This window comes from Lutra lutra, chromosome 1 (genome assembly GCF_902655055.1).
Source record: "Lutra lutra chromosome 1, mLutLut1.2, whole genome shotgun sequence".
NCBI lineage: Eukaryota > Metazoa > Chordata > Mammalia > Carnivora > Mustelidae > Lutra > Lutra lutra.
In genome coordinates this window covers 46,697,454-46,723,140 of record NC_062278.1, presented here as the reverse complement: position 1 = coordinate 46,723,140, position 25,687 = coordinate 46,697,454, and the positions used below count along the sequence as shown (strand labels likewise).

Below are 25,687 nucleotides of genomic sequence, written 5' to 3'. Positions count from 1 at the left end.
GCCATAAATAATATAGTGCTCTTTTTGAAATGTAAAATATAAAATAAGACAACAGAATCTAAAAGAAGTAGGAACAGAAATTAAGAGAAATATTTGTTTAATATAAAATATTAAAACTATACCTTTACTGCTTCTGATGAAAGTACATTTTCCTTTTTCTGACTTGTGCTCATGGGCTCATTTTCAACACTGAAAAATAAAAACCACAGTTTCTTTGAAATTAAAAGAGAATTAATAAAATCATACAGCTTGAGTTTAAAGAAAAATCAAAAGGGCTTTTATATGCAATGCTTAAAAGACTCATGTACCAAATGTAAAAGAATATGCCAGGTGGTGGATATTAAGGAGGGCACGTATTGCATGGAGCACTGGGTGTGGTGCAAAAACAATGAATACTGTTACGCTGAAAAGAAATTAAAAAAAAAAAAAAAAAGTCTCTTGCAGGGCGCCTGAGTGGCTCAGTGGGTTAAGCTCTGCCTTCAGCTCAGGTCATGGTCCCAGGGTCCTGGGATCAAGCCCCACATTGGCTCTTTGCTCAGTGGGGAGCCTGCTTTCTCCTCTCTCTCTGCCTGCCTCTCTGCCTACTTGTGATCTCTGTCAAATAAAAAAATAAAATCTTTAAAAAAAAAAAAAAAAGAATATGTTGATTTGAACCTCCACAGTTGAAAGCACACTGGAAAATATTCATCCAGGCCTCAGAAATTTTGGTAAGCCTATTATGTGCTACATTTTCTTATGCTGATAATCAGCATCACAGCAATGATGCACCCGAACAAAGAAGCAACACTGTACCACTATCACAACCTTGAAAATGATTAACACTCTACGATTTTATTTATATTAAGGTTCTCCATAGCCTTATCTTTTTTTTAAAGCCCATAGTGAGTACTATACGAGTAGAATCTATTTCTCCTTAGTAAGTCTTTATCAACATACAGGATCATCTAGTGAAGTTTGGAAATACTCAAATGTAAATGCAGGCTTATCTAGCCCCAAATGTGTCCCAGAGGGCACCTTAAGATCCTGATTTTCCAGACTGCCACTTCTAATTATCTTGTCTAGAATACCTTCACAGATGCCTTCTGAGAGGTCATAATAAATTATGCTCCCTATTAGGCACATATACATTTCAAATACAAAATTTTGTATTTCTAGGTTTATACATTATCTTGTTTTCATACTTTTTTGTTAGACAAACTGAACAGCTCCCCACTGAAGATTATCATGACTGTCTGCCATGCCCCAGGAATCACACCTGGCCTTGAGTATGTAAGGACAAGTAGGTCAGGGTCTTTATAAAACTCAGGCTGGTAGGGGAGACTGATACACAAACTAATAATACAGTTTGGTAAAAGTTACAGCTGCCAAATGAACAAAATACCATGGAGCACAAAGGAAGCAAGGAACAGCAATTCTGCCTCCTCAGGAAAGTGCCCACAGAGGAGACAAAGGAGGCAGGAATAGAGAACATGGCATTTTCAGGAAACCATGTTTTGTTTGTTTTAATATAAGACTGGAGCACAACAGCTTGGCAGAGGTGACTCTGCTAGATATGAGAATGATACCAGAAGCAGTGCCTGCCAGACTCTGGAGAACCTGCCTGACTCGTTTCAGAACTTGATCTTTGTCCTATGAGCACTGGGAAGCCCTGAGCCAGGGGATAAGCATAAAGCAGGCGGAATGACTGAGAATGGGAAAACACATGCAATTGTGGTGGCTGTGGCAGAGCAACTGAAAAGGAGTGGTCTCAATAGTTCAGATTGGACAGGACAGGAAGAGAAGACATGATTTAGGCTACTTTTAGGTTTTCTATACATAACGCCCAGTGCAATGATGTAGACCAACCAAGGAACAAATGGTAATGGTTAAAACACAAAAAGCTCACAAGCATGTGGAAAATACAATGAAATTAAAATTTTATTAAGTCTCAGACTCTATGCAGAAATACACAGACCAACAAGACACAGTCATACTCACAAGCCTTTTAAATGTCAACAGCAAAAGCAACCAAGTAAAGAAGATGAATACATGAGCTGTGTGCTTAACAGGTGAAAACTCCATGTGAAACATCAGGGACAGAAATGGGAAATATTGTACAATTCAGAACTGTAACCAAATACATCTATATATCTATAAAATAAGAATGTCTCCAACACTGCTACTTTAAAAGTGAGTGGGTTTTTACCTCCATTTTCTATTTTAGCTTTATTTTTTGTCACAAGTTTGTTTACAATTCTTGTTTTAAATTAAATGTCAAATCTGGTCTATTTAAGCTCAAAAGAAAAAGAGAGAGAGAGAGAGAGAGAGAGACGGGTGCAATACATGTAAAAAGAGCACATCATAAGAATCTGGAGCATAATCAAGGATAATATTGACCTTAGTGATTTTATAAGTATATTCTCTAACTGTAATCTATTTTGAATGACCCATCTAAAAACTAAACATACAAGGATTTTAGTCTCCTAATTTTTGTGCCTTTTTTTTTTTTTTTTTAAGATTTATTTATTTGAGAGACAGAGAGCAAGCGAGCACAAGCAGAGGGAGGAGAGGGAGAAGCAGGCTCCCACAGAGCAGGAAGCCCAATGTGGGGCTGGATCCCAGGATCCTGGGATCGTGACCTGAGCCAAAAGCAGACAACTCGACTGACTAATTCACCCAGGCGCCCCTAGTCTCCTAGTTCTTTTCAAGATTCCTGAAATTGTACTTAAGGGTGTTTACAGCACTTTCTGTAAACTTACTGCCTTAGTGAATTGGAAATGAAAATGATAAAAGTTTCCTTTCCAGTACAAAACCTCTGTAGAAAATGTAGCTCCAGGTCCATGGGATTAACACAGATATCAGTATTTTCAAGTAGCTATAATTATATCCACTCTACAAACACACACAAAATGCCAGAAAAATATATTCATAGATCAGCACACAAGTATTCCATATCGAGCAAACAACTAAAAGAAATCCAAAAGAATATTTGACACTTCATAAAACGTTCTAAAACTTATAGCCTATGTTTAAGTCTCATGAATCTTACTGTTAAACAAAAATTTCAAAATGTGTTGAGTTCTAAAGTAAACAACACATTTTAAAGTTTTGGTTTAGCTATAAAAATCGGTGTTTCAATTAAAGCTTTCCCCATCTCTTTTCTAGTTTACTTAAAAAAAAAAAAAAAAGAGTCCTTCTTATTTGATCTCTGGTATCTTCAGTATTGCTCTGTTTCAACACCTTCTTCCTGTCAAAATGATTGTTAAGCTGATCATCCCACTTTGCAGTTTAAAAATCCTTTCAGTAAATCTCTTTCAGTTGATGAATAAAATGATGAGTCCTTAGGATATAGAAAGTTATTCATATGGCTCCGGATACACCTGCCACATAGAACCACTTCACATTCTCAGAACATGCAAGGAAACCATTTTCTTCTCTTGCCTTCTACATCCTTCAACACCTTGCCCAACTCTTAGCCCTTTACAATTCAATCCTAGCTTAATCTATATTTTGGGGGGTTCTTATTGAACCCAGTGATACCATTCACACACTTCTGCTCTGGCTAACTAGAATTTGAACTCAAATTCAGAAATTATATTATTCATGTCTGTATCCCAGGGCCAAGCACTATGCCTGGTACTCAAATATTTGTTAAATTTTTTTTTAAAAAATGACATCAAACAGGCTCTCCATTTGTGCCTGCTTAATCAAAAAAATGTTGCGTTGGGAACAATGTAATGCAAAACACACACAAAAATAAAACAGAGTAGATGAAAATACTGAAAACACTATACTTAGATGTCTGCTTAGTTAAAAAATATGTAAAGAAAAAGACTCAAAAGACTTGGAATAGTGTTCGCAGACTCTTTAATATATGAGAAAAAGAGAAACATGTTCAAATTCAGATGATCTCAAACCTTAAGAAAGTCGACAATCCGTTCTTATTGTTCTTTCACAATTTAACACCCTTTGGGACCTGGGGAATAGTTCAATAGCAGTATTTTTAGAAAGTACACATTTTGCTCATGGCAGGGGGTGAGGGGCAGGGATCATAACCACACGTAGGCAAGTAAGACTACACTGCATTTCTAAACAGCCTCATCTTAGCTAACAGAACTCTGGAAATTAATCCTTCAAAACAGCCCCCAAAAATATCAAGGTCAAAGTAACACTGAAGTTCCTCATTTTTGAAGCAACTTGAGTTAAACCATACCTGAAAACAAGGAATCCAATGTGCAGCCATTAACGTTTACTTTCCAGACAAACTAAGACAAACCTCTGGGCCAAGAAAAAAAACGGAGCACATTAACATTCTAGAGTCCAAATAATTTACAAAGAGGAAAGCCCCCATCCTGTCAATGTATCTTACAGTCTTATTTTTTATTAAATTATAAGAAGGTTCCCCAACCCATAGCAAATAAGAAGCAGAAACTCACTCACCAGATAAGTACTGACCCCTCTGTTTTTAAATGCCCTTTAAGTGCTAGGCACTGTTCTTGGCGCTGGGGTGCAGGCAACACACCACATGAAATCCTGGCCCTCACTCCTTCGGAATCCCTACCTAAATGCACCACAATCAGCTGGGCAATCGTATTTATAAAACAAATGTGTGTGCCCAATTGTCAAGGATTCCAGTTGGAGTGGGTCCCAGGAATACACATTTCAATAACTGACTCCCTCTTCTTGGTTGTTCTGAAGCAGCTGGCCCTCTGACCACACTCTTGATAAACAATGGTCTGAGAGCCTTTCTATGTTCAGCAGAAGCCAACCACTGAGAGTTGCGTAAGGAAGAGAATGATCTAGTGTGAGAGATCTCCTGTTAGTACTATTTAAATGTGTTAAGTGTTGATAAAGGGTAGGTATCCATTATGTAGAAAACTCAGTCATGTAAAACATCACCGATTTTCCAACACCCGGGCCCTGCTGAGCTCCTGGCCCCCAAAAAGAGCTGTTGCCCTAATGAGCATGAGAAGCATCGCCAAGTCCAGAGTGGGACCAACGAGAAAAAGTACCCTCTTTCAGTATATACCACAGACTGAAGCACAAGGGATGCTGCTGGGCCTCTCCCAGATTCAGTTCCTCACATGGTAAGAACTCAACTTCCTAGATGGTCAACAGACAGACACGCAGGGACAGCACACAGACTCCGAAGATGGGGTGGAGACACAGTGAGGGAAAGGATGGCCCTCCACTCCTCCCTCTCCTGCAGCACGGCTGCTGGGCATTGCCTTTATTCTGCCTTTTCTCTCACACATCATTCCTGTGGCTGGATCAAAAAAATCTGGAAATGTTAAAGAACTGAATACAGCTTTCATAACTGTCTTTTGGAGGCTTGCCCATTCTCTACAGATGCAGAAAATCTATTACTTCTTGCCATTTTTAGAAAGGAGGCAATGCTCGGTGCTAAAGACATCTGAATTACTGAATTACTGGCAGTAATTCTGACCATTTCTAAACACAAAGCCACTTAATAAAATGTAGTACCCCTATTTGGGAACGCCCTATACATCTAAACAGTTCCCCAGATTCACTGTCCACAGGGACTTTCCACTGTCCCTAGGGAAATGAAGGATTTCCCTTCTCTCCTTCCTCTTCATCCCACTCAGCCTGATGCTGCCTGAAATCATTTTCCCACTGATTTTCACTTCCATTGTATGAGGTATGGTCTGCAATAGAGGAACCAGCAGACCTAAGGTCAGGGAAAGAGAGTCAAGACATACCTTGTTTTCTCGTCTGCCACTAACCTAAACCTTTTCTGGGTCTACTAAACACCATCACCCTCTCCACCACAACTCCATCAGGCCTCCTGCCTGGCATGTTGTTCCTCACCTCAGAGCCTACTTGTCACCATTCCTTTGATGAAACTCTAGAAGCAGCCAGAATCTGGCCTTCCTCTGAAATGTGATCAAATCATACTTGGTCCTCCAGGTATGACTTTACCATGGAGAACTAAATGAAAAAATAATAGAGAACAAGAAGGGGTCTTTTAACTATCCACACCCTTTCCTGCTGTCATTAGTAGCAAAATGCTTTGCAAAATGGACTTACGTTTCAGGGACAGACCTTAGGGACAAAGGTCATTTCAGTCAAAATGCACCTTTCTGAATCCGATTTTTCAAATATGTGAAATGAAAGCATCAGACCAGCTCTCTGCCAGATCTAAAATCCCATATGATCCTCCAGTTGAAGGGAAAATGGAAAAGGAAACAGACTAACCTTGAAGTTTTTGTAGTGAAGGAACAGAGAAACTCTAACCAAGAAACAAGCTCAGTATCAAAATTAAAGCTGGGACATTCTGAGAAAGAGAGAGAAACTTGTGCAGTCCTTGTTTCCAACCTACTGAAGCCACCCCCGGGGCCTGTTCTGTATTCCCTTAGACTACCCTCTCCGCCCACACTTGGGTCCTTAAATACAGTATGGGCTTTCATCCCCACAAACTTTCAAAGGGTCTGCTTCTGCCTTGGGGGCATCTATACTACCTTGGAATTTTTTCTTACAAACAGCTTCGTAAGGCAAGCTTAGAGGTTCTCTTTATTCAATATTTGACTGCAGGCATGTTATGGATTAAACTGACTTTTGTGCCTGATGCTGCCATCTACCATTTCCAACCCTGCTTCTATGGGGACAGAGTTCCACACTGACGATTTACAAACATCCATCTGGAAAACTGTCCATTCATAAACAGTGACTGCCAGTGGTAGACCAGTACTCGTATTTTTCAAGTGACCATTAACAGAATATAAAACAGGTGGTTATGGCACTATTTCTGGGCTTCAAATTAAAAGGTAACTAAAAGCTGCAATTTTAAGGCAGTCGAACAGCATGTATTTTAGCTCAGACATCTGGCAAACTCTTTGGAGAAAAACTGGGAGAAGAGAGGAAAGGTAATAGACATGATTATGAAGCTCTGTTGCTCTGTAGCCTTAGCCTCTTCTGACAGTCCCAATCCATCATGTCTGCCTTCTCCTGTAATTTATGTTTCCACTTGGAAGCTGATTTACTTCCTGTCCCCTATTCCATGCCCCCAAAACAAGACCCATAATTGCAGTTCAGTCACGGGCTAGTGAGGACATTGGTATGTTTGATGTGTGCCTGAGCTGTCTACAGGTGACACCAGTAACTGCTCTCCTCTCCCAAAGTCCTCTACCCCACACCCTCCAGATTCTGAACATTTATGACCTACCCCACATGAATCAACACCCTCAATATTTTGCTGTGACATGAACTCAAAACAGTGTTCTGGCTGCCCTCTAAAATGGGCACCAATTCATGTAGTATTCATCAAACTGTCCTAAGGAAGAGGCACTGGAGATCCAAGGACAGGCCAGACTGTGCCTTCCCAGAGCCTGACCTCACTTCTAACCTCCAACTCAAATTCTTTCTCACTGCAAATCTTCCAGACATCAACAAACCAGCAATCTTTGTGAGAATATATAAACATACACACATACATAAACATATATAAATCTGCATCCAAATGATACTTTCAAAAAGTAAACATCTCAACTCCCTACCTTTGCCTACCTCCTCTGGCCCCCAACTCCCTTCCCCGTGTCATTGACAGCCACTCTTCCTTCCATTCTGTTGTCTCTGCTCACTCTGGCATCTGTGCCAACATGATCCTGCCCCAGAGCCCTGGAATTGGCTGTTCCCACTGCCTGGAAAGTTCTTTTCTCAGATTTCTCTCCTACTCCCAAGTATCATCCAGGTCTTTGCTCAAATGTTATGCAAGAAAGGGGTCTTTCATGACCATTCTCTCTATACCTTACTCCAGTCTCATTACCTCCATCGTGTCCCATTCCCTCACCCTGCTTTATTGTACTTCAGAGCACATTATGTATTATAGAACTTGTTAATTTTCTACCCTCTCCCATTCAAATGCAAACCCTACACAAGAAGAGGCACATTTAGATATTCAAACTGAATTCTGAAAAGTAATGACAAAACAAATTTTTAAAGGACTAGATTTAGATTTTATAATTTGTATAAATATATATACTATTGCAGAAAATGTTAAAGCATCATTGTTGAGCGAAAAAAAAATAAAGTTCAAAATCCTGAAGAGAACTTTCACTTTTAGTAAAAAATATGTATATATGTGGAAATGTACATAAGAACAGTATTTGTCTGAGTGGGTAGGGCTAGGAGTTGTACTTCCTTTTTGATTTTATAGTTCATACCTGTTTTATAATAGCGTATATTACTATTAAAAGGACAAAAAAATACAAAGTATTGTAGTTGATTTCAAAAAGCAAACAAATGCAGGTTATTGCAAATGAATTTAGCATAGACAAATTACAAAATACTAATACCACAAATTACATAATGGTAATTCCTTTGTATCAATAATATATACAATATTGCCAAATGAGATCCTTATTTGCCTTCAGAGAACAAAGAAATAATCAAAATTATTATAGTACATATTTCTAGTTCAGACTAATAGAGCAGAGTGCCACCCCTCCAACCAGGGTATATTTCTTGGTGATCTGACAAGACAATAAAAGGCTGAGAATTTACATCTTGCCTAACCTGTCCCCAGTTAATAAAATGGAAAACTCACAGTATTCCATTCCTTGTCATAAGAAGCATGGCAATTATAAAGAATTATCCTCTGCCACTAGTATCCATGTTTTGTATAAATTTTAATTCAAAGAATAAAGCACAAACTTCTAACATATATCTTTAGAAATTACATGAAACTACTATTTGTGAGGGCACTCAAATGCCATTTTCACATCATTTCTCGCATTGCCATCTGTGCTACTTGTCTTAAGAAAGATAGAGAAGCTAGTGTGTTGTGTTAATGAAACCAAAATTGTATTTCATAAAAATCTAAAGACTGGCTTTTCGATTTAATTCCAAAAGTATAACAATTATATAGGTTGGATGAGTAGCTAAATAGCTAAGTCCTCATCTACCATAACCAGAAGTCAGTATAAGTTATCTAAAGCTTGTAAATCCAGAAAGAACAGTACGGCATTGTTTAGGCACACGTACAAAAATATCAGAAGAAACAGAATAAGCAAGATTAAAACTTTCCACTAGGGGCGCCTGGGTGGCTCAGCCCATTAAGGTACTGACCCTTGGTTTCAGCTCAGGTCATGATCTCAAGGTGCTGATGTGGAGCCCCCAAGCAGGTTCTAGGCTCAGAGGGGAGTCTCCTTGAGGTTCTCTCCCTCTCTGTCCTTCCTCCCACTCACACATGTGAGCACTCTCTCTTAAATCTTTAAAAAGTTTCCTCTAAAAAGTGTGTCAAGAATGGGCCCAAACCTGTCAAATGCTCCTACAGGCCTGACAGCCACCTCAGCACTTACTTTAAGGGAAGGAAGATTTATGCTATTATCTGCCTTCCCCACTAAACTGCATGTATGCTTTGAGCCAAAGACCATTTGCAGTGTGCTCACCACCGGATTCGAAGAGCCTAGCACAGGAACTTGTACACGGGTACCGAATGAATTCTTGGTAAACATGGATCAAGTTTTCATCCGTGACTTTTCCAGTAAAACAAAAGTCTTCCTAATATACAGGCATATTGATTTTGTACACACCTATTATTCCATGGAGTTTGGGCTGGTATGCTAAATCTGAAAGAGACTTTAGAGATGAGAGCCACCTGTCTCAATTTTTCACAAAAAGACTGAAAGTATTAATGAAATGCCAGGATCATGCTGTTATTCAAAGTGTATGATGGGTGATCTCACAAAAGTGAGATGATAATTAACTACACCCAGTTTTGCATTACAGAGTAATAATATAGAAGCCTCACTCTTAGAAAAATGTCAAAATATCAAATTTCTCTGCATATAAATATTACTTTATTTACAGCCTTAATTGTAACTTTTCTCATCTGAACAAGTTAATGTAGTTCATTCTTTCTTTAGAAGATCTCTGCCAAGTCAGGATCCTAAATTCTCTCAATTTTTACTCATTTATACACAGATATTCACCAGGTCTTAAATTAATGTTTCTTTCCTGAAGTAGGTAATTCACATAATTTTTTTACATATAAAAAGGTATAAAATGAAAAGTCTCCTTCCTGTTGCTCATTTCTTGAGCAAGTCTCCCATCCGCTCTTGTTAACACAGACAGAGCAAGACTTATTTCACACTCCCTCATTTATATAGGAATGGGAACATACTACACAAAGTGATTTCCAGCTTGCTTTTTCTTCTTCTTAATGAATCCTGTAGGTATTTCCTTATCAGTACAAAAAAAAGCTTTGTCATTCTTTTTGGCAGCTGTGTAATATTCTCTTACACGACTGGACCATGATTTATCCCTTCGTCTACTTGATGGCACACAGGTCTATTTCTTCTTTTGCTATTACAGTAACACCACAATGGTTAGCCTTGCATAGGCAATGTCGGGCCTGTCTGTGAGCTATGTACATCTGATGGAATTCCTACAGAGGAAGTGCTGAATCAGAGTATGTGAATATGTAGTACTGAGAGAACCTGTCCAAGGCTGGGGACCAGTTTATTCTCCCACCAGTCACACTTCCAGTTTACCCACCTCTAACTCAAGTTTTGCTTATCAATTAGATGGAATATGGTATCCTGATAATACTTCCAGTTTGCATATATTTTGAAGGAGATTGACCCTTTTCATGTGATTAAATGTAAATTTGTCATTTGATAGATACATACATTTGTTTTCCTTTTCTCGGTTGTCAGGACCACAAAGTCTTTATTGTACAGAGTGCTGACCTGAGCCATCTGGGCAGATGGCCAGCTGCATGCCATTGTTTTTTATTTCCATTCGAAACTATTTTCTAGGGCCAGCTTTCTTTTATGGGTCTTCCTAAGTTAAGCAGAGGAAGCAATCACATAATGCTGGAGACTCTGAGTTCAGGAAGGAGAATTTGACTCTACCACAGAGGCTGTGAGACTTCTGACTAACTACTGGACCTCTCCAAGCCTTAAATTATAGATCTGTAAAATGGTGTAAAGATACCTCTCTCAAAGGCTGCTAAGGATTAAGCATATGTGTATATTTAAAGTCCCAGGCACAGGGCTTGGGTCTAATTAAGATCTTAATAAAGGACGATTTAGTTTTTGTCATCTCTAATCTGTCAGGCAACAACACAACCCCCCCCCCCTCAAAAAAAAACCAAGGGAAAAAACACTGGACTAAGCAAACAGTTGTCTCACTGCTTTGGGTACCTGCAATTAAATATCCCCAAGGGATTACACTTTGAGGAATAGTCCTGCTGGAGCTATACCACTGGCCATTCACAACTGCCAACCAAACATTAAGACTGAGCTGTTTCAATTAAAAAAAAAAAAAAAAAAAAAAAAAGACTGAGCTGTTTCTGTTCGCAAAGCTTCAACCTGTTTTTCTATCAACATCAAGCTATTTTGTGTAAGGATCTTCACTCATGTGAAGTATTAATTCCCAAGAGGATGTGCTTTTCTGCCTCCATCTAGAACTTGCCAAAGTTGTGGAGTCTAGGAAGAGCAAGAGGAGTAGAAGCACTTGCCACTCACCCTGCTGGTCCAGTTACTGTCCCATCTTCCCGGTATTCTGGTTAGCAAAGGATGTTAAACTATGTTCAGAGAAAAGTTAATAATGTGGGGAAGATATTCTGAAAGCCCAAATAAAGCTCTCATACAATATTTGATAGTCATGAAACAGTAAGTATGTTCTGAACCAAAAAAGTCACAAATGCCAAAAACATTTTTGGCTTGTAATCAGCTCATCTTGAGAACAGAGATGTACCTTTTTGTCTCTTCCATTAATTTATGAACTCTTCAAGAGCACTTTTGGTTATTCACTGATCTTTATCCCCACTGTGTGGTATTCTATTTGACACATAGTAGCTATTCAAATTTATGGAATGAACAGAGTCCAAATAAATGATGTTTTAATCTTTTATTTCATGATGATCTTTTCTTTTCAGGAAATAGCCCAGATTATTTTTCTGAGTTTAAATTTACACCAACCTATGTTTTCTCACTACAACAGTTATATCAGCATTTCTAGCGTATCTAGGCTGCAGTGTGTTTCATCAGAACTCTAGTTAGGAAATGAAATATTTTATCTTGAAGGGAACATTATTTTCCTCTTCACAAAATCTGTTAATATCCTTTTACATATTTTCCTCTGAGATGAAAAAAAATGCTATCATTGTTTCAATACAGTTAGAAGTTCTGAGAAGATAAGCTCATTGTGGGATGTGAGGTACTTGCTACTTTAACATTTAGAATGTACAACTGAGTTAGTTTACAAGGAATGCCCTAACCAAGAAACAGAATCCCCAAATTAGGCAACTCGAAGACACCTTGTTAAATCCCAAAGATAGAAATCTCACTTGAAAGAGGATATAGTTTCAATGCCTTAAACAGTCTATATTTCTACTCTACTTCCAAAGGTAGCTTCTGTGCTTTCAGTCAACATGGGATTTCAAGATTCTCACATATATACTGCTGAGGACTTCTGGAATTTTCCAGTCATCTTTATTACAATGGATATGAACTGTTGATGGGGTCCTTCAAGACCACACAGGTATCCCCTATTCAAATAAACTAGTTACCAAGTATTTTCTACACTGCTTTCAAATCAATGAAAATACAATCACCATGAAATTCAGAGGACACAGCTCCTTTTCCTCACACACCTAATGCTGTGGTCAGCACTGGTTCTTTAAGTTGGAGGCCAGCAGCTCTGACGCATCAGGGGCACAGCTGACATTTTTTAATGAGAGTATCTCCTACACAGCAAGCCACTAGCAGCCTGGCTCCACCCATTTAACACCCTCAGCCATAGCGAGAAGCAAAAATTCTCTGAACTTTAACAGAGAGCCAAACACTGTAGAATCCTTTCAAGATCCCTCACATCTCTAAATGCCCAGCTCAAGAGGGAGGGTACTACTGGCTGAAACCCACTAATAAGTGCTTTAATACTCTATCAACAATGATACACTCCTCACCTGAGCTAGGTAAAAGAAATAAGACACAGTCCCCATCCTTGGTCTAATGATTGTCTTACCTTTTTCAATAACAATATACTAGAACACTGAAAGGAATAGTTAAAAAAAAAAAAAAAAAAAAGATATATCTGAAATGGGCCACATTTCTGCCACCCATTCTGGAACAGAGTATGAAAAATTCCAATTGACTTACATATTCAAATGTGTTTTGAATGAGCCTAGTTCAGAACGGTGGTGGGCAAGATGATGTGGAAAAAAGAACCAGAGCTTTAGAGTCAGAGAAACAGAGGTTCAAATCTCTCCCCTGAAACTTATTACTCTCATGATTTGGGGTAAATATTTTTCTATTGGGAGAGGTATCCTAACTCCCATCCACCTGGGTGGAGGTGTTTGGATTATCCCAATTACTAGAAGATGCTACTGGAAATTAATTAGTGGGTGGGGTCATGGATGAGAAATGTCTTGCAAAGGACAGCAGAGTGCAGTTCCACCAAGAATTGTTCCACCCAAGATACGAACAGTGTTCACCATTAAGAACTTTTCACCCGCAGTTTCCTCAATTGTCAGAATAGTGATAGGCATACCAACCTTCAAGGCTAAAGGTGAGGTTTAAATGAGATGCTGAAAGTAAAAGTACCCAGCCCAGCAGTACATGCACAATTTGTCCTTGATAAATGCTGATCTCACCCTACTATCCCCTCTCCTGAGTTAAAATGTCACACAGAGCTCCTTTTAAACAGGTCTATCACATGTGATACAGCAAAGAAACAAAAGCGAGCAATCATTTTCTCTAAGTGGAGAACATTAATAGGTAGGTATCCTCCAAATTTCACATTCTAGCAGTGTCTGTTTAACAGGCTTTCCCAATAGTCTAAAATTTAAATTGAGAACCAAATATTGTCTAGAGAATCCCGTGACCCACCTCCAATCTTTCTTATTGCGTCTTTCACTCTGTCCCACTAATGTATATAGTCCCCAACAGATCACAACCTCCTATAGGCCTTTGCTCAATGTAGAATACCTGTTCCCTGTTTGTCTTCCTGGCTAAGTTCCCTCCTAAAACACTACCAATGTCTTGAAGAACCAGGTAAAACTCCCTCAACCGTGAAGCCCTCCCTGCAGACCCCTAATACTTGTAATGAGTCCTTTCCTTGTGTGCACATAAATTGGGTTAAACATTATAGCAGTGATTCTCAAATTGGGATCCACAGAACTCAGAGTTCTCAAGTTTCCCATGAAAGCTTCAGTCACATATTTCTATATGATCTAAAATATAAGCACCTCCTGGACTTGGTCAGTCATCCAAGGAAAGTACTAACAAGCAATTCAAGTGTCCATACCTGAATGTGCAGTGTTGATGTAAACAGACCTTTAACTGCCAAAGATTAATGAGAATAGAATAGTAGCAAACTCAATATATAAATGATGTGTTCACACCAAATGAAGCCCAAATAACTTAGAGCACATCATAAAAGCAAAGGTTTTCCTATGGTTCAAATAAAGAAATATTAGAAGACCTGAATCATGGCACAGTAAAGAGCTGTCGAGTCATGGCAACCACCAAAGACCTCGGGTTTGTTTCAGTTGGTACCATTGCATTGGGTGGGTAACCAAAAAAGAGTTTAAATGCTTAAAAACTGACTTTTATAGGTCTTATGGTTATGTTTAGTTTTCATTCTGTTCTTAAGGAATTCCGTTAAATCCCATTTCGTATTTGTACATGCATAAATTATATAATAAAAGTCACATAAGCAACACTGGGAGTGTAGAAAAGGAGACCGTACAAGTTGGCAGTCTGAGAAAATGCATTTTAAGTACACTGAAAAATCAGAAAGCAGTTACCAATCCTTAACGTATTTTAAGGGATCTCAAAGTTCTAGGCCACAGCATCCGACTTATTACTTGTTCACTGACTGAAGAGTAACTATGTGCCTTTCCGCAAGTTTAACTCTGTTTTTTACAGTAAAATGAGGACACTGATCACAAAGGTTTGTCCAACTTCAAGTGTAATATCCTTAAAACTACTTTTAAGTTGTTAAGTGCTAGATATATGCATGAAATGTACTAGTATTTATTTGCAAATGGTCTCTTCAGCTTACTGTTCCTCGAGAGAAAGTACTTTTTTTCAGTCATCTTTACATACCTACCACACTGCATGTCTGCTGTTGGGGTTACCAGTGTAAAAGGTAAACTGGACTCCCATTAAAACTACAAGTTTTCACTGCCTCTAAGAGAAACAGCCAAAATACCCTTTCATTTTGAAAGAACACAGTGACAGATCGCAATTCTGTTCCCAATCCTGTTAACACCAGGGTGTTGTGTTACTAGGACACTGGGTACTACTAAGAGTTTCCATTTGTTTCATTAAACTTTCAATAAAGGCTTTGTGTGTTTATATTCTTGAAAAGAAAGATTAAAGCTCATTTAAAAGATAAAACACCCACAGAAAGGATTACTGCTATCCCCTTAACAGCTGGCAAGTTCTAAAAAGGTGAGGACAAAATTAGTGTTCATATAAGCACAATTAAAATTCTCAGTGTCAAAACGCCACAGCCTGTGCCTATAATGAGAATGGAGAAGTGCTAAATAGAAAAGAGGCTAGTTGCTAGAGAGGTTATCCAGAGAGATTAGATTTGGTAAGTGTCTGAAGAGCCAAATTAGGGCAGGAAGGTAGGCAGAGCTTTCCGCACAGTCCTGTTGTGAACCTGAAATTGGTCAGCTTATTCCTTTCTAACAGTGTTGGAACTGCCAACTTTTGCTGAGTCTACTTGGAATTTCTTTTAAACACTGCTTGCATATTATCCAAGATGATTAGTGTTGTTGCAAGGATGGCAGGCACCTCGGGCTGTCTGCCCACACGAGCAGATCTGACATTCTGGTTGAACCCTGTCAGACTTCAAAACTATTTTTAACTACCATGTAACTCTGAATTTTAAATTCTCCCTTACCAGGGCAACAACAGCTGAAGCTTCCCAGGAAAAGTTTACCAGTTACAGGTGCTTTCTTGGAAAGATGGAGCATTAACAGACTTTCATAATGCAAATGTTTCACAAGTAGGGAAACTGAGGAACACAAACGCCTAGAGTCAAATCACAAGACCTGAATACTAATGACACCAGCACACTCACACAGTTCTGCTTCCTATCCATTTTCCTCTGAAGTCCTCCCGAAGTCTTTAAAATCTGAAGTAAACATAGCTTTCTAGAGAGCGGCCTTCTAATCAAAACGGATTACACAATTCCGGTGCAATTTGGGAGAGGAGAGTATAAGCCTGTCTTCTCATCAAAAATTTAAAACAGTGGGATGTATTTCATTTGACCCCTCTTCCTTCCTCAAAATGGATGAAAAGACTCAGAAACCGGCATTTTAAGGAGACCTGTCTTAAAAAAAAAAATTATATATATATTTGATTTCACAGCAGGTGGAGGAAGGGCCAATGACTGCAGAGAATGGGCACATTTTCCACGCTGAAACCAAGACAGGAGTTGTTCTGGTTTTTTTGAAATCTGTTGGGGGAACTTGAGGCAAATGTTTCCAAAGAAACAGGGGGAAGGAGGGCGGCATCATTTAAATAAAACTAGCGAGGTTTTTGTATTTTGACGAAGTCCTGGGAACTCATTACCACAATTCTTAAAAAAAAAAAAAATTTAACTAGGCTGGCAAAAAGCTGAGGGGGTGGCGCTCCGACGCTTTACCTTTCCTCCCGAGTGGTTTGGGATCACGCCCGCTCTGCCCCGGCGGGTGGCTCGGCTCGCTCACAACTGTTTCCCATTACTGCCGGCAGGACGCCGGGGGACTCGCTTCTGCCACAGAACTTGGGAGCGCAGACGCCAGTGAGGAACGGGAACAAAATCACGTACGGGGAGGGGGAGGTGGGAAGGAAGAGCACCGCGCCGCCTGGGCCCGGTGGGAACGCACCCCGCCGCGGGTCACGAACTTCACCCGGATTTAACTAACCAAAGAAAAGGGAGTGAATCGGCACGGGAACTGGGCGAGGAGGAAACTTCAGCAAAGGAGAACAGAAAGTGGCGAGCGGAGCCTGGCCCCAGAACCGCTGTCTGCAGGCGGTCGGGCTAGGGCCCCCGACGTCCCCCGCGGCTCCCACCTGGCAGTGCCGTGGCCTGGAGCGGGCGGCTGGCTCGTCCCTGGCCTGTCCTCCTCTTCCTCTTCCTTGTCCCGCGAAGGGCTTCGGGGAGCGAAGAACCGGGAAAAGGTGTGCCAGGGGGCGCCGCCCCTCCTTCGGCCGCCTGACATCTCCCCGGCTCGGCTGCGGGTTCGGGGCAGTCCGCGGGGAACCGGCAAGGCGCTGTCCTGTGCCCGGAGCCCGGCGTAGCGCGACCCGGCAAAGGCAGGACGGACTCGGCACGGGCCGCCGGGGCGGCTCAGTCCATTCCCGGCGGGACGGGCGCGGGCGCGATGCGCTCCCCGCGCGGCTGGCGCTCTAACCGCGCGCTGGCTCCTCCTACCGCCCCCGACTAGCCCGTCCCCGGGAGGAGCCAGAGGCTGCGGCCCCGCCCGGAGCTCAGGCCCAGCGGCAGTCCGCGGCGTTGGCGCGGTCCTCACGGGAGGCGGAAGCAGGAGACCCCGGGTGGGGGGAACCCTGAGTCCGGAACGCCGGGCTGCCGATTTCCCGCCCAAGCGAGTTCAGGCTGCAGCCCTTTTGGCTTTGCGCTCAGTTTTTACTGTGTATTACTGATTTGTTTTCCATTCTCCGGCCAGTGAGCGAAAACAGTACTCAGACTTTTGAAGGAAGCCAATGAACTAGTCTGTGAAAACACCTGGTAAAGTGTGGTGTGAGAGTGCCTCCGGCTGTCTTTCAGCTAACAGCTACTCCAAAAACACTTTCCACCAGGGTTGCAAAAGAGGTGGTACCCCACGGCGGAGTCCCAGAAGTGAAGGTGGGGGCATAGGTGTCCTGTAGGTCTGTCAACTCCCTTAAGTTTGCAGTAACTTTTCGTAACCCAGACGCACTTTAAATTTCTCACACTTGGGGCGCCTGGGTCGCTCAGTGGGTTAAAGCCTCTGCCTTCAGCTCAGGTCGTGATCCCAGAGTCCTGGGATCGAGCCCCGCATCGGGCTCTCTGCTCTTCAGGGAGCCTGCTTCCCTTCCTCTCTCTGCCTTGCCTCTCTGCCTACCTGTGATCTCTGTCTGTCAAATAAATAAATAAAATCTTTAAAAAAAAAAAACACTGATCAAAAACAGATTTAAATTTGTACATGTTGAAACCTATTTTGTAGTCGTTACACAGACTTGACTGAAATCTGGAAGCCAGTCTTTAAGAATGGTTTAAAAAGGACAGTCTAAATATGGTACTATGGAATTTTTTTCATGTTTTATATACAGAAAGCCCTACATAATTAATGTACATATCTTGATGAGTTTGGAGATATGCACCCGTGTAACTGTCATCACAATCTATGCCATAAACGTCCAGAAGTTTCCTTCTGCCCTCTTATTGTTTGAGAACACAACATAAAGTGTGGCTTTTTCGGAAATTTTTAAGTGTACAATACAGTATTGTTAACTATAGGCACAGTGCTGTACAGTAGAACTCTAGGAAGTACTCATTTTTCAGAACTGAAGCTGTACCCTTTGACTAAGAGCTGTTTCCACCCCCATTTGACTCTACAACAATTTTGGCTATATTAGATGGATCATCTAAGTGGTATCATGTAGTATTCTTCTGTGTCTGACTTATTTCACTAATAACAGTAATATGGATTTTCTTAGTTTCTTAGTACCCTACTGGCTAGCACAAAAAACAATGAAGCCCCTTCACCCCAGGTGTTTTTTATTTGCTTGCTTTAAAACTAAATTGCTCCTGAGACCCTGAGACTGTGGAAATCAGAGATATTTACAGAGCTATCAGACATTTACTTGTATAAAAATTGTATACAAGTAAACGAAATGCCCAAGGCAGTTTTGTCTTGGGGAAAAGAAAGAAAGGTACCTTGGGGGTCATCCCTCTATTTTTTTTAAATATTTTATTTATTTGACACAGAGGTCACAAGTAGGCAGAGAGGCAGGCAGAGAGAGGGGGGTGGGAAGCAGGCTCCCTGCTGAGCAGAGAGCTTGATGTGGGACTCGATCCCAGGACCCCGAGATCATGACCTGAGTGGAAGGCAGAGGCTTAACCCACTGAGCTACCCAGGTGCCCCCTCCTCTATTTTGCCGTGCTAGAGAGGAGAAGGCTGTTTATGAGTAAATTATCCATCTATAAGCCCGAGTCATTTCAGCATCATCTGGTGACTGTTGAGCTTCCCTGCTATCCTACAGCTGCCTCCTAGAAGCACTCTTCCCCTACTAACTGCAGTAGAGCCCAAGGCACACATTCTAATTTGTGCTTTGATTGAACCCACCAAATCTAAATCAGCAGTTTCCTTCAGCCTGGATTCAAGACTTACCAGTGTTTTCTCACTTGGGAATATTTCCTCCTCTTCTGTGAGTCTGAGAAAATAGGAAAAAGCTGGAATAATATATAGGACAAGTAAAGTTCCCAGTTCTTGCCTTATTATTTTGGGGGAAAATCTCCATTAAATGCCAACTTACTAGAAAGCCCAGAGAACATGAGAACAAAGAGAAAACAAAGCAAACTGTTCCCTCCCACTAGAAGCCCCACAGAATAATTTATCTCCCCAAAGAAAGTTAGGGGACTATCAGATGTATCCCCCATTTGTACTGTGAAAAGTGGGCCCTATACCCTAATGCCCACCCAGCAGGCGAATTGTTTGGGAAGTCTTTCTGGTGATAAAATTGGGTGGAACCCAGCAAGATTTAGTACTGAATTTTCATTTTAACTAATAACAGTTTTTTAAGAATAAGAATTTCTCTGAAGGGGGGTGGGAGGTTGGGGGCACCAGGTGGTGGGTATTGTAGAGGGCACGGATTGCATGGAGCACTGGGTGTGGTGCAAAAATAATGAATACTGTTATGCTGAAAAAAATAAAAAAATTAAAAAAAAAAAAGAATTTCTCTGAAAAAGAGCTCTCAAGGAAAATGCTGTGATAGTCCTATTTCTTCAATAGTCAATACTATCCTGCCTAAGTGAGAAGGCATCAGGATCATAATGTGTAACATCCATCATAAAAAATTTTCCAGTGTTGGTAAGGATAGTATAAGTAGTGGAAATAATGCTACTCCTCCTCCAGCTAGAATCCTTTCTTTTGATGAACAGCTTATAAAAGTATAAGATATTGTAGATGTTATTAAAGGTGCCTAAAGTGAACAGTTGGCCCAATTCATATCTATGATAGATTTTTTTTCTCCAAAGCAACAACATCATGAAGGAAACGATATCTAATGATACTCTAATATCTACTCCGTGGTAGAACAAAGCAACATTCTGAATGAATTGTAAATACAAATGGTGTCCTGCCTCCATTAAGGCAAACTTTGTACATGAAACATTAGTTTAAAACCATAAAACAATGACACCTACATTTTCATCCATTTACTTTTCTAGTATTTATTGGTTTCTAGATATCTTAAATCCTTATATTCTGACACATAACTTCTGAATACTAAGTTATTAGTACTCCTTGCATTAGGAAGTCTGTAAAAATGTTGAATTTTAGAGTTGTGAGGATGTTAGAGATGAAAATTGAGCAAAGTTGTCTTCATTTGATAATTCAGTTGTTTCACAGACATTTAGTGAAGGCCTACAGTACCAGCAGTCTCTTCCAATGTGAACTTGGGAATGTGATCACATGGTCATGTGTTTTTGCGAAATTTATAAAAGTAACTGCTTCAACTGCAATCAATTTAGATCACCATTTCTTTCTGCCTGGATTCCCACACCCCTGCCCCCAGTATCCCACTTCTCCTAAAGTCAGTTGGTGTTGAATTTTGGGGGGACATTTTGGCATCTTCTGGGGAATTTGAGTAGAAAATATATTTACTTTAGATTTAGTGGGGTATATTTATGTGGTTGTCAGTGTCTTCAAAATTTAGTTAAGTTATTGCTTAAATTCCAGTTTGTCTATCATGCAGCCTGCCAAGTATTATATCCAAGATGCAAGACCAGAGGTCCTATTAAAATATGAACATATCTGGGGTGCCTGGGTGGCTCAGTGGGTTAATCCTCTGCCTTCAGCTCAGGTCATGATCCCAGGGTCCTGGGATGGAGCCCCGCATCGGGCTCTCTGCTCAGCAGGGAGCCTGCCTCCACCTCTCTCTCTGCCTGCCTCTCTGCCTACTTGTGATCTCTCTGTCAAATAAATAAATAAAATCTTTAAAAAAAAAATAAAAATAAAATAAAATAAAATATGAACATATCCTAAGACCCCTGACACTGAAAATATGTGGATAGTAGAGGTGAAACAAGATTGGAAATGTATAATAGCAAAAGGGGACTGTGGAAAGTTACTTCAGGCATCCAAAGACAAAATGCAAGAGGAAGAACCACTTCTAATTGATGTTATTTCTCTCATAGCAGTAATATGTTCAGTAATGCAGAATAGGGGCACGTGGGTGGCTCAATAGGTTAAACATCTGCCTTTGCCTCAGGACATGATCCCAGAGTCATGGGAATCCCTGTTCAGGGGGTGTCTGCTTCTCCCTCTCCCTCTGTGCCAGCACCCACCCCACCCCCCACCCAGCCTTGTGTTTGCTCACTCACTCTCCCTCTTGAATAAATAAAATCTTAAAAAAAAATGCAGTGTATACAATTTTTATAATTGTAAATGTATCAAACTTTTTAAATGAAAATCATGTAACCTAGAATTTATCAGAATTCTTCATCGTAGGGCACAAACCTATAGCAGCAGTACAGTGGGGATATGTGTGAAAGTATTATATGTTTACATAGCCCTTCCATCAATAATACACTCAACCAAATGTACAGAAAATGATATTAGAAAATCATTGTCAGGGTGCGTGGCTGGCTTAGTAAAGCATGTGACTCTTGATCTCAGGGTCATGAGTTTGAGCTCCATGTTGTGTATAAAAATTACTTTAAAAATCAGTGTCATATGAAAGGCTATCAAAAAGTATACTATAAAAATTAAAAGAAAATAGTATTATGGAGGTATGCCAAGGAGTTAATGGAAACTATATTGGTTTTCTAGACTTTGTGATGTTCGTTAAGTCAACTTTTTAAAATTGGTAATTCACATGATTTATTTTTTCACTCGTTTATCTAATTTTTATTCTTATTTTTAAACCATTTTTCTTTAAAAAGAACCACTCAAGTTGTAAAAATCTTCAGGTGCCTCTGAACCTGGATCTGTCCCTAAGTGCCAACTATTATATCAGATGCATGCTCATTCTTAGAGATACAATGACTTCGATACTTTCCCTCGAGGGGCAAGTTTGATGGGGTAAACAGGTGAGCAAAGAGGGTATAAGAAGGGAAAGCTTCCTATGAGCATACATACAGGATGAACCCCCCATTATAATCTAGGAGGTTGCAGTAAGGCTCATAGAGGAAATAACTATCAGTATGCTCTCTTCTCACCTCCTGTGGCCATGATGACTTCCACAAAAAGACTGTAATTCAATAGCATATATCATGAGAAAACCTGAAGTTCATCACACTGCGATTCCCAAAGCATAAGCCCTAAAGTCCTCAAAAGTATGAGAATAGACTACAAGTGCTGATCCCTGAAGCATTTAAAGAAGGATGCAAGTGTAGTTTAGAAATGCTAAGCTTCTTGTTCTGAAACGTCCACCAGAGGGATAAGCTTCTGTCTATATCTTAGAGCACAGTATTTACTATGTGGCAGGTGGCCCAGGAACATTAAGACAGCTGTCAACATCAAGGAAAGCACCAGCCCATGAAAAGCAAGCAGATGGATTGGGGCACTTCACTAGCTGCCTCCTAGAATAATAGCTGTGCATGGCCAAATGAGGCAATGTCATGCTGCCCAGGGCAGCAAAAAGCTATTACTGGATGTAAGCGCTCAATTAGGAGATGGGGCGGGGGAATACCCTCCCCTTTCCTTTGTTTGCATAGCTCAAGTTTTCATTAAGAACAACAGCAGCAAATAAAAAAGGGAGGGAAATGATGTTAGCATTTTTCATCCTGTTATATTCTGATTATCATGGTTTATAACATGGGAAAATGCCTCAGTCTTGCTGCTTCAGTGAGAGCAGATGGTGAAATTTTTAAGTAATTGGTTATTCAGACTTCTATGGGATGCATGAAGTTTTATTGTATTATTTGCCTGGCTTTTATTTCTAGAACATGTGGAGATTGAGATCTTTCAAATACACATCTTTCAATGTTTAAATTAAGATGTGTTAGTCTGACCTAAATTACACTTACTCTTTTATTCTCTTGATACGATGATAATTACAAAGAGAAATGAATTCTATACAAATACATAACATTAACAATTCAATATTTATTTCTTAAACAGTAAAATTATTGATAATACTAAATTATACTCTAAAAAGTATATGAATAGAAGAAGGATTTCTTTGGCAAACATAGATTATGAGATGTATTCCAAAAGAGTAATTCATACCAATTCACTTTGATGTGTCTTTTGAATCGAATGCTGTCTAAAATATAAAGTCATATGTATAATATTAACTTTTATTAATGCAGCTTCATCAGCATGACACACATAATTGCTCAGAATAAGAATTTACTATTGTATAAGAAATTCAATTCCTGTATTGTTTTCCCTAAATATTTCTTCTAAGTACATAATCTATATACTATATTGTGCATATCTGATACACAATTTTAAATGGAGCTATTCTGTGAAGAATAATTATAAAGTTTTGAACACTATATTAGTGTTGATTGCAAATTTTATTAGGGCTTCATGAAACAAAGCTTTAAAGTACAATGATAATTGGTTTGTGAACTGGCTTTCCTTTTTCCTGATTAGGAATATACATGTCCCAGAATCCTGAATTCTCTTCTTATGGACACGTTATTCCCAGTTTAATTTGTTACAAATGGTTTAAAAACAAGACATAGAGGCAGCTGTTATTGTGAACAAATGTTTTGATTAGAGAGAGAAAGCAGCTGGAAATAATACATGTTGTCATATAAGATGGACCACTCTTCACAGAGGGACTTTACCTAACTTAAAATTGAGATTAGCGTTAGTTCATTTTACATGAGTTTTCTTGGATAGAATGGAATAGAAATCTATTTACTTTGCTTATAATCTGGGGTGATGACATACACAAATAAATTTGACATACTTATCTATGGAAATCTTACATAATTCATTATGAAATAATATCAATGATAAACTTTCAAAAAATTTCATTTAAAAGAAACATTAAAAAGTTTAAAACATTAAAAACACTAAAATTTCATTTAAAAGAAACATTAAAAACTGCTCAATGTAGTAGCAAAAAACTCTGCATGGAGTTTATAAAACCAAGTACTACTGCAATGGATATAATTTTGATTTTTTTAAGAAATGTAGCAAATACATTTCTCAATAACTCCATTTTGAAAGATCTATATGAATTTGTCAAACTATAATGTAAGTAGTTTTGCAAATAATGAACAAAAATATCAAATATTTTAATCAGTCTATCCTTGCAACTGAATTCCTTCTTCACCTCTTCCAGTCAACTTTTCACTGGTAAAGAGAAAAAGGAGTAACCTATGACAAAGGTAAAAGAAGTCAAGAAGTTACAATAGAAATATTTTGACTCTATGATTACATAAGTAAAAAGATCATTCTCATAATTGACCTCAGAGTAATAACCATTCTTATTTTTTTTCTTGTCCTCCTTTTGCATTTTTTTAATTTTATTTTTTACAAACATATAATATATTTTTATCCCCAGGGGTACAGGTCTGTGAATCGCCAGGTTTACACACTTCACAGCACTCACTATAGCACATACCCTCCCCAATGTCCATAACCCCACCCCCAACCCCCCTCCCCCCAATAACCATTCTTAAATATCAATCATGCCTATATTCTATCTTCTATTTTATTTTTCTTTCAGCTTCTCAAATAAGCATCTCTAGGTAGTTTCCTTATAAATCATTTGGTTTACCTCTCATACATATAAGTATATTGACATACTTCTTTGAATTTCCAAATCTGGAAGACAATTAAGTGAACAAATGGTTTTTTTGAACTTCACAGTTGGTATTAACAAAAAAAAAAATGATGATTCCATTTCCATCTGGTTCAACAGGAACTCTACTTCAAATGATCAATCAGGTATATCATCAAATGAAGTAGCTAACCACACCACAGTAGAGAATTTGTCTATAAAACTATCACCCACATGCAGCTGAGGGGAACGGATATTAATTTACTCATTTTAAATTCTGCCATTTTCATTCCAGTTCTTCCTACCACTTAAGTACATTCTGTAGGTACTTTGGGTCTGGATAGCTTAAATAAAACACAATCTAGCTTAGAAAAAAATGTATCTTTTAAATAAAATTTAACAAGTAACTACTTGGCAAAACTCCTTCTTAGTTGGTCAGAAAGGTATCAGAGAACTTAAAAAAAAATTACATATTTATAGAAAAATCTATTAACCAGTCTACATTTTGGAAAGATGAAGCAAACCCCCCACAAAATAGGAAATTCTGAAATTTGTAAATAGAATCTAAAGATCATTGACCTAATATTGATTACTCTAGTGTTACCTGCTTCAACCCTGATTAGGAGATTTGGTGGGAGAAATACATATCAAAAAAGTAAGAGAAAGAAAAATACTATCTCACTTATAAAAAGTTACTTTATAGTCTTCTGCCCACTCAATAACCTTTGGTTGAATACTTCCAGGTCTTGTGTTTGGGGATGGGAATAGAACACTGTGATCTACCATCAAGAAGCTCA

General features: G+C 39.3%; 1 protein-coding gene across 2 annotated transcripts in view; it reads right to left on the bottom strand.

Annotated features, from left to right (window-relative positions):
- The window catches only part of CRYBG3 (crystallin beta-gamma domain containing 3), a 111,180-nt gene extending 93,812 nt beyond the window's left edge, over positions 1-17,368 (bottom strand). The window contains exons 1-2 of one of the 2 annotated variants that reach the window (XM_047722575.1): positions 17,016-17,368; positions 123-189 (exon numbers count right to left, since the gene is read on the bottom strand). In XM_047722575.1, the coding sequence (XP_047578531.1) occupies positions 123-189; positions 17,016-17,164 (216 nt within the window). In that variant the 5' untranslated portion in view covers positions 17,165-17,368. The remainder of the gene's footprint in view (positions 1-122; positions 190-17,015) is intronic. The other variant, XM_047722566.1, reaches the window with a different exon arrangement.
- Between the last annotated feature and the right edge of the window lie 8,319 nt (positions 17,369-25,687).